The 10,010-nt window shown below is 51.2% G+C and overlaps 1 protein-coding gene across 1 annotated transcript in view; it reads right to left on the minus strand.

Moving 5' to 3' along the window:
- Positions 1-3,345, minus strand: part of Kiaa1614 (KIAA1614 ortholog) — a 34,145-nt gene extending 30,800 nt beyond the window's left edge. The window contains exons 1-2 of the mRNA XM_076873161.2: positions 3,248-3,345; positions 643-1,586 (exon numbers count right to left, since the gene is read on the minus strand). Coding sequence (XP_076729276.2) covers positions 643-1,586; positions 3,248-3,297 — 994 coding nt within the window. The 5' untranslated portion in view covers positions 3,298-3,345. The remainder of the gene's footprint in view (positions 1-642; positions 1,587-3,247) is intronic.
- Positions 3,346-10,010: the final 6,665 nt, after the last annotated feature.

Raw genomic sequence — 10,010 nt, forward strand, 5'->3', positions numbered from 1 at the left:
CACGGGTAGGACGCTCAGCCTCTTTGCTGGGAAGGTCTTCTACCACGTGAGAACACGGTGAGAATCTGACGTCTATGGTTCTTTGATCTTGGACTCCCAGCCTCCAGAACTGTGAGATACACATTTCTGCTTGCCCCAGAGGGGTGATGTGGTCCACCAGGGGGTAAGGCATGTCACTGGAGCAAGTTCAAAAGGCCACCATGAGAAGGGGTAAAGACACAGGGAAGAAGTCATAGTAGCTTCTACCCCTAAGCCCAGGGGGTGGCTTCTCATTGATCTGGAGGGTCAGGGGGGGTTTTACCAGGCAGGGTTGCCTGTGAGCTGGTAAAGAACCTATGTCAAGGGCTGTGGCTCACTGGCAGAGCACTTGCTTAGCACATGTGAGGCACTGGATTTGATCCTCAGCACCATATAAAAAATAAATAAAATAAAGGCATCCTGTCCGTCTACAACCACCAAAAAATTTTAAAAAAGAAAAAAAAAAAAAAAGAACCTATGTCAAAGCCAAGAGGACATTTATGATTTTGGTGACAGACAACTGTGCTCTCCTTCCTTCTCTGCTCCCAACCAAGCACCCCTTCCTTTTCCCTCGCACTGGACTCCCTTCGGCCGCCCCACCCAGACCTGCAGAATGAGCCTCACCTGGTGCAGCTGTATCCCAGGATGGAGTCCAGGCTGGAGTCTCCACCTTGGGAGGGCTCTGTCCTGAGACCTTTAGCATCTCCTGCAGCAGCAGGCGATTCCTTTCCACTCGGTCAGACAGGGACAAGACACTGCTCCCAGTGCCCAGAGCCTCCAGGTCTCCAGGTCTCCAGAGCCCTGGCAGCAGGGCTGCCCTGGGGACATAGTTCTCCTCAGAGGTCAGAGGAGTGCTGTCCAAGTCTCCCACTTCGACCAGACCATCCTGAAGGGCACATGGCCTTCCTTTCTTCAGGCTGGGCATGTGGGTGACTTTACAAGGACCAGGGCCCCCCAGGCGGCCAGGAGTAATTCCATGGGAGAGGCTCTCTTGCAAAGAGCCAGGCTCTGGTGGCAGACCCTTCTCACCATGAGGCAACATCCATGCTGCTTCTGGAGACCACAGGCTCTGCCCATTCCAGCACTCAAGCCCAAGGGCAGGTGACCAGGGAGGCCTGGATCCCCCATTTCTGGAAGGTTCCCCCTCATTGACACTGCTGTCCAGGGGCTCCTTGGATGGGTTCTGAGCATGGGAGGCCACCATGCCCTCTGGCAGGGAACAGCCCTCTGGTGGGGCCTGAATTCCTCCAGCTTTGACTCGTTGGCATTTGGATTTGGGCGGGGATGACTGCTCATGGGAGGTGGGGCAGGAGCTGGCCCCTTGTTTACTTGCTGTCATCTTCTCCTTCAAAGCCCTCACCTTGGACTCCAGCACAGAGGGGCCTTGGACCCGCACCCTCCATGTGCTGGGAGGCTTGGGGGCCATCAGGCTAGGTGTTCTGTCTTCCCAAGGGTTAGGCCAGGGTCTCAGGAGAGGTCCATTGTCTGGTTGTGGCTCAGGACCATTTCTCTCCCCAGCCGAGGTCACCTGCATGGCGTTGGCTGTTCTGCTTCCTGTCTTGGACCCTCTGGAGGAGAAAATAGACAGAGAGCCTGAGATTCAGCAACAGACTGGCTCCAACACCCCCTCCCCCCAGTGTCTTGTCTAGAGTCCTATCCACACCAAGTAAGCTGGAGTCAGAGCAGGGTGGCCTCTGGACACTGTGAGAGCACTTTGAAAAGTGTAAATCATGGGAGGTTATACTTTCAAGTCTGAGTAGTATTCTAGTATTTCTATCCCCATTCTACAAGTGGACAAAATGAAGCTTCAAACAGCAATTAACCCTATGCCGAATGTGAATCAGAGGGAAACCCAGGGTGAGTCCCCAATCCCTGGCCTTCCTGCTTCTCTGAAAGGTAGCCTCAGTGCAGAACATCAGTGCCTGCTAATGGCCAACAGGCTCTTCCTTGTGGATGAGGGAGCTCAGGGAGATGACAGGCTGGAGTTGACCCTCCAGCAGGAAGAGCTGCCTTCCAAACCACCCACCCGCAAGCCTCAGACCACAGCATTGGATTGATGAGGCTGTGCTCAAAGGGAGACCTTGATCAACCTTGAACTCCTATGGGGGCATCTGCCCTATGCTAGGCAGAATCCTTTCGAGTGCTTTTCATAGCACTCTCTCAAATAATTTGGACAGAATGCTGCCAGAATGATGTCATGACCCTCACTTGTACAGAGGTGGGAAACTGAGGCACAGATCACATCACACATGTGCTAAGAGGGGCCTGCCCAGTTTGGAATGCAAAAGTTTCTCATTCCAAGCCCAGGACTCTTCAAAAACACTTAGTGATCACACGACCTCCTCCAGTTATTCTGCAGATGAGACCTTCAGTCCACAAAGGTTAAGTGAGTTGCCAGCATTACACTGCTCCTCAGTGGCACGGCTAATGTTAACTGCTTCACAGGGAAAGAAAACATGCACCAGGATTTTATTCAAAGTGTTACCTGTGTGCAAACATGCCACGAAGTCTTACTAGTTGCTCTGCTCTTTATTGAAAATGCTACTCAACATACATCTAGTGTGTCCCACTTGAAGTAAACTTCATTTATGAAAATCCCTATGTGCATAAACTACAAATTAGGAGGAAATTATTCCCTTCACACATGGACTAAAAATTCGCCACAAAATACTCTGAAGTAGCAATTCCCTCTATAGTGGCTTATTACAATTCAGCATATATACAACGTCTCAGGAATGTGTGCTTTGTACAGCAAAAGACATATAGAATGCAAACTCTCGTATTATTTTTAAGCCAGTGAAGTTTGGGGACGGTCTTTAGGACAGAAACCATTTGCTGTACCAGTTAATCTAGAATGCTTCTCTCTCCGGCCCAGGCTCCTCTTCCTCTCTTCTATGAGTCAATCCAGAAAACGGGATTAGAGTCTAATACAAGCAGTTTCGGTTAAATTAAAAGAGCTTTTCGAACAGCCTTCTAGATGATCCTTGTCCGGAGACTAGGCTTAAAGAAGGGGCCCTCGCCTTGAGGCACCTGGGCAGCCTTCCGGGAAGATGGTTCTGCCGCAGCCGTCTGATTCTATGACCCAAGCCTTGCATTTGCTCTAACTCAGCGAAGCTTAAATGAAGATGGACGTGAAGGGCCTCGGTGCGCGCTCCGTGGTGGCGGCGGCGGCCGGGTCCCCACTCGGCGGCCCCCCGCCCCTCCCGCGCCTCACCTCCTCCATACTCACTGAGGGCTGCCGCTGGCAGGTCTGGCCGCCGCCGCCTCCATCCCCTCCATCCCTCGGAGAGGCGAGGCCCTCCTCAGCCCTCTCTCCCTCCCAGGCCCGCTGCAGAACTCGGGAGGGACTTCCAGCCCCGAATCCGAGCGGCGGGCGGGAGCGCGGCCCGCAGGCCTCGCCCCTCGGGGCGCGCACGACCCCGGGCCCCGGAGGACGAGGCCGGGCCTCTCCCCGGCTCCGCGGGAGCCCCGGGCCCGGTGGGTCGGGCCGGAGCAGCCGCCCCGCGGGCCGCGGCCTGGGTCCAGGACGGGTCGGGCGGCGGCGGGCGCGGGCGGGGAAGGAAGCGCACCGGCCGCTAGTTCGTGGCTTCGCCTTGGAGGGGAAGGAGGCCAGGCCGGCGCCCGCCCGGCCGGGAGGAGAAGAGGGAGCAGGAGGGCAGAGAGGAGGGGCAGCGGAAGGGGCTGGAGGAGCCGGGACCTCGGCCTCCCCACCCCCAGCCGTCCCGGCCCCGGGCTCCGGCCAGGCCCCGGGAGCGCTGCTCCGCGCCGCGGGCCACAGCGCGGGCCTCCCGCACGTCAAGGGGGCGGAGGACACCGAGGGTGGCGCCCCGAGTTTGGGGACCACGGGGCCGGGCGCTCGGAGGGCCGTAGGCCAGGGCGCCTGACCGGACGCCTGCCCGGAGGGAACGGCGGTCCCGAGGCGGAGGCCCGCTCGGGGCGCCGGGTCCCCCAGCGCGGGGCTGGGGACGCCGCTCGACGCGGGCCGGAGCGGAGGAGCGACACGCTCCTGCTCTCCGCAGCCGCCTGTAACTCTACACCAGGCTCTGCGCCGGGTGGACGCCGAGGAATGCCTTTTGTGTAGACAACTTTTTGGCTGACATCTCGGTCGCGCCATCTCCGTGGTCTTAGGGCGCCCTTCCCTCCGAGGTCAAGGTCATTGTCTCCCGCTTTGTAGAGGAGCTAGAGTAACCCGCTGGGGACGTGGGTTCGCTGGTCCGGTCTGCCAAGGCGAGAACTGGTACCTGCGTTGCCCGCTGCTTTGGGCGGGGATGGGTTCTCAGGATCCTGGGGACTCGTGAACAGACTTGTCACTTTCTCCATACCTGGGAGAAAGGAGCAGCAAAGGACTTAGCCTACAGCTGTGATCCAAACTTGCGATGGACTTCTTTCTCTCTCCTGGAAGGAGGTGACCGAGTCTTACCTATTACCGAGCCTATTTTTCCACAGAAGACAGAAACAGTAAGAGAGGATCCAGGAGATTCCAGAAATCTCTACAAAAAAGGAAGTGTTTGTTCATCCATCTTTCCTTTCCTAAAAAGTTTCACTCTCAGGAATGGCGTACTTGAACCTGTGAACTGAGTCACCTCTCAATGGCAGGTATAGCAACAGGAAAGGCCATGGTAGTGTCAAGTGCATGAGCAGAGCATGGAAGGGGAGGTTCCCAGAGGGGCTGGCCTCCAATAAGGAGGATTTCCCTGCAGAAGGTGGGGAGGGGCAGCTGGGCAGGCAGAGGCATCCAGGGCTGACAGCCACCATTGGGGAACTGCCAGTAGTTTACAGTTACTTGGCCTGGGGCCAATTTAGGAACCTGAGAGATTATCCAGGGTAAACCCTCTATGTAAAGGAACAGAGCCAGGGTCACATTGCTCTGTTACGGGTAGTCTTCAGGGTCTGTGACCACTTCCTCCATGTTTCTAGAACTAGTAGTTCCTTAAACTGGGCCTTTACTGCTCTGTTTATTAGTACTGATCCCATCACAATATGGTACCATCTGTGGATGGTGTACCTTGCACCAAATGTATGGCTAAGCACTTTAATCCGATTGCAATCTTAAGTACTGTGGTCTCCCTTTCTTCAGATAAGGAAACTGAGTCTAGGTGAGTGTCCAAGGACATAGGGACAGTGAGTGGCAGGTCTTCTAGAGTTCAAAACCCTCAGACAACACACTGCACAGCACTGTCACCAGTATCTACAAGTTCAACATGGAAAGACGAGTTAAAAAAAAAAAAAATCAAAGAATTTGTGAAAAAAATCACGAAGGGTTGTGATTCTAAAAACATGCTGCCCAGTGCTCTGGCCCGTCCTTTCTAGTTTCTCTGATTTTCCTTATTCTTGTAGTACAGTGGTCAAATCCTGCACACCACACGAGACCCCTTCTTTTCTTCTACAGGCAATGTCAAACCTAACAACATTGCTGTTACTATTACTGGGAACCTCCTATAAGCGAAGGCACTTCAAAGAGGTTCTTCTAAATCTTTACAACAACCCTGCAAACTAAGAGTAGTGGGTCTCCATTTTAGGGATAAGGAAACCTGGGACACAAAGAGATTGAGGGGCTTACCCAAATCCACACAGCTAGCAGAGATAGAATCTGGACCCAGTTTTGCCTGCTTCCAAGATTTTCAGAGAGGCTTCTCTGAACTCAGACTCCAAGAGGTAATTTCTCACCCTCCCCTAGAAGTTAATGATCTGTAAGGAATTTCTGAAAATTCCAGCGAAGGTTTAATGTTTAAAGGAAACCTGCCCCCCCCACCTTTGGGGATGCAAATAATCACCTTTGGTTTACTCATTAAATTTGTTATTTTGCAAGGAGAGGGATGGGGTATCACATCTATTCAGAGGCTATAAAAGTCACCCCTCCTAAAGATACCAATAAGCTTTGTAGGATGCTATCAGATTATCATGGCATCCACATTTCAGAGGGCATTTCTTATTCATCTGTATTCTGCTTGGTTCAGCAGACATTTGTTGAACTCCTGTGTGTCAGGGACTGGGGAACAACATGTAGCACCACAGATCCTGCCCTGGAATTCTGGTCAAATTGAGCAAGGCAGGGGCCGGGGCAGAGAGTTCTGTATAAGTGCTCCCATCTGGGGTTAGCAAAGGGTGGCACAGGTAACTCTCAGGAACAGCTAGGTTGAGGTGGGAAGGGTATGCTGGGTGGGATGGAGGTCAGGGAGAACTGGGTCTCAATGAGCAGATAGAGGGGGAGAGGGGTGGGAGAAGCCATTTCAAGCAGAGATTAGCATGTGCACTAACATGGAGGTATGTAGGCCTGATAAAAATGAAACTAGAAAATGCCCAGAAAGGACAGGATGAGACTGTGGGGCAGGGCTGGTGTGGGCCTGGTTGAGGCCTCAGGAACTCTTCAGGTTGAGAAGCTTGGTCTCCAGAGTCCTGTGAAGTGGGAGCCCTGGAGGGTGGTCTAGTCCACCCCCTCGCCTTAAGCTTGGTGCACTCTGGGCTGGGGCTACTTATTTCCTTGTAGATCAGACTGTTTTGTTACTACCTTTTGGAGAGAAATCAAGGAGAAAAAACACATGGCAAATAGTGACCCTGTAGCCCTCTTCCTTCATCTGAATGAACAGGGAAGGCCACCATATCCCGAGAAGCCTCAGATCAAGCGCAGCCTCCCCTCTCCCCGCCTCCCCCAACATGCCCTGAACACTCAGCCTGAGCTAGGAGGAGCAGTGTGGTATGTGAATTCAGGCCCCACATAGGATGAAGGGAGAGATGAGAGAGATGGCCGTCGAGGTCATGCAGTAAGGGCCCAGATGGGGTAGGAATGGGGTGGGGCAGGGACATCTCTGCCATGCCTCTACTGTACAGTATAAAGGAGTTTGTCCAACGGAAAACTTGAGTTCCACCGTCACTCACCTTAGCCATGGGCACGTGTTGCCATGAGAACAAGAAGGCTGTGCAGACATTATTCACAGCTCCAGGGCCTTCATCAGCCCCATTAACAGAGGGACAAGAGAAGTCAGGGCAGGTCAACCATGCACCTGCTTTGTCCCTGCTTGAAACCCTCCCGGGGCTCCCTCAGAATTCCAGGGTGGAGACTGCCCAGTTCCTGTGTAAACTCTCTGGGGTGCTGCTTAAGGCTGATTCCAAGGTCTCACTAATGGAGATTCCAGTTCTGTAGGGTGGAGGAAAGCCCAGGAATCTGTTTTCCAGTAATGCCAGGTGATCTGGAGGCCGTTAGTTTGGGGAGGAATAGGTCCTTGGGTCCTCAGCCTCATCTCTCACTATCACCAACAGTGCTCTTGTATTCCCGCCATACTGAGTTGCCTCTGGATCCTGACAGGCTCTGGTGGTGCTTGTATCCTTTCCTTTGTCCAGGCTTTTCTTCAGCCTGAAAGACCCTGCTTCATTCCCCACAATACACATCCTGCTATGACTGAATTATGCTCCCCTAATTCATAGATTGAGATCTAAGCTCCATCTTGGGTTCTTGGGAGTAAAGTGCATCATGAGGATGGGGCCCCCATAATGGAATTAGTGGCTTTATTAAGAAGATACACCAGGGAGCTGGCTCCCCACCTCCACCACTATGTGAGGGCACAGCAAAAAGGTGGCCACTTGCCAGCCAGGAAGTGAACCCTCCTCAGAACCTGAGCAGGCTGGCACTTGATCTCTGCATTCCCACCTCCTGAGCTGTGACAAATACATTTCTGTTGTTCAAATCCCCAAGTCTGTGGTAATTTCGTATTGCAGCCCAAGCTGCCTAGCACACAGCCCCATCCCAACTTGTCTATCTCCTGACCTTCCACACGCAAAGCTCCAATGTCCCCTCCTCAGGGAAGCCTACCCCCAATACACCCTTCAGTCTTAATACGGCACTCATTATATGGAGTTGTTCACACCTGGTGCTGTGTCCTCCATGATCCAGAGAGCTTCTTGGGGGAAGTATTGTGTCTAATCCTTATTGTGTCCCTGGTCCCTAACGTGTACTTGCCACACAAGTCTTGAATAAATGACAGATGGCTTAATGAAGGAAAAATATTCCCACTGGGTAAGGATACCTAGCTAAGAGAATCGAGGCTACTTCCAATGGATTTGGTTTTTCCATTCAGTGTGGCCAATCCTATCCCAGGCCCTGTGACAAAAGTGACCACAGGCAGAGCCAGGACCAACCAGTACCTGGGCTTCCTGAACAACCCCCAGGTACACACTGATCACAGAGAGTGATGGGAGCTTTGCACTTTGATTCTGAGTGAGCCTGAAAATTTGGGGGTAAAAGAGCTCTCCGATGAGATGAGGGATGGGAGAGGAGATGACAACGAGAGAGAGAAGCACAAATAACAGGCTGGGAGAGAAGACCAAGATGAGTGCAGTCAGATGACATGACAGCCGGACAGCCCCAGCCAGCAGCGCTAGGTTTTCTTGCTGTGCCTCCCCATGCACTCCAACACACACACACACACACACACACACACACACACACACACACCTCACCCAAACCACACCAGCCTGGATCCTCAGACCCAGAAGTATGGTTCTTACCTTACCTGGTCAGGGTCAGCCTGCTCCACTTCTCCATGCTGGCAGGAAGGAGCCCACTGTGAGGGGACAGGGACCTTCCCCAGGAACTTTGACTCCAGACTTTATTGCCTTTGATGCCTGCTCACCCTGTAGGAAGCTGACTCTGCCAGGCATTGTTCCCTGGCCAGAACCCAGGCTGCAGCTTTTCATTTAATATCCTCATCCCAGGCAAAGGTCAGGATTGGGAAAGTATTGTAACACTCTCCCTCCTAGTTCACCATGCCTGTTCAGTGCAAGGTCATCATCAATACGAAGAGAGGACGTCTGAGTTGGATCTGTCAGTCACTGTATCTTGGCCAAGTCAGTTTTCTCATCCATGACAGGGAGGAAGATCTTGTGGGATCACTGAGGCCTGATGGTATTTTTGTGACACCTTTTGCTCTTGAGAAAAGTCAGAAAATGATTAATACTGTACTAATGATTGGCTTGATACCCATGAGAGACTATGAAAAACTATATTAGTCAGATACTCACACCTACAGTTAAGTGAAAACAACAAATACTTCAAGGGAAGCTGGAAGAGTATTTGGCAAAATTCAATACTTGTATGGAGAAGTAGAAGCCTTTCTTAACACGGTAAAAATGTCCTTCTCAAATCCAAAATGTAACAGCCAACATGTTTCAAGATGGTACAACTCCAGGATAGGCCCATCTTAGTGAGAATGTTTCCCATCACCATATCCATCTATAGTGGTCTTTGAAATGTGTCATTATTTAAAAGGAGTAGTCAAATCATACACTGTGGTTGATCTGATTGTTTACATGGAAGACTGAAGCAAACTGGACACAAGAAAAATGTTAAAATCTAGTTTCCCTAATACCAGCACTGATAAAGTAGAAGACAGAATTGAAAGAAAAAATACTCAGAAATATAATCCCCTATTTAGAAATAACCTTTATGCTAAGACATTTACAAAAATGTTAACAGTGACATTGCTCATAACATGAAAACGCTGAAGACACCTCAAATGACCATCAATGGTAGAAAGGATAGTTTTAGCATAAATGAAAAATGAAATACAATGCATCCATGGAAATGAAGAAACAGTAGCTATGCTGAAAACATGACTGATTCTCACCAACATCTTGCTGAACAAACAAAGCAAGTTAAAAAAGAAATATAGAACTAAGTGATATATTTTTGGGGACATACACATATGAAGGAAAACTAACAAAAAGCAAAAGAATTATTAATAGAGATTCACGGTGGTATCCTTAGTGTGGGATGAGAAAGCAGATGGCAACTGGGGAGAAGGACTCAGAGAGGTTTAAGTGCAGAGGTGAGGGCAAGGGACAGAGCTCAGTGGTAGAGCACCCTGGGTTCCATCCCCAGCACCACAATCAACAACAAATGCAAATGAAATGCTTTATTAAGTGGGTGGGGATACATTTTCTTCTTCTCATTCACATTGTCATACATATATTTATTATATATAATATTTCATATGCAT

The sequence above is a fragment of the Callospermophilus lateralis genome, chromosome 13 (assembly GCF_048772815.1).
Source record: "Callospermophilus lateralis isolate mCalLat2 chromosome 13, mCalLat2.hap1, whole genome shotgun sequence".
NCBI lineage: Eukaryota > Metazoa > Chordata > Mammalia > Rodentia > Sciuridae > Callospermophilus > Callospermophilus lateralis.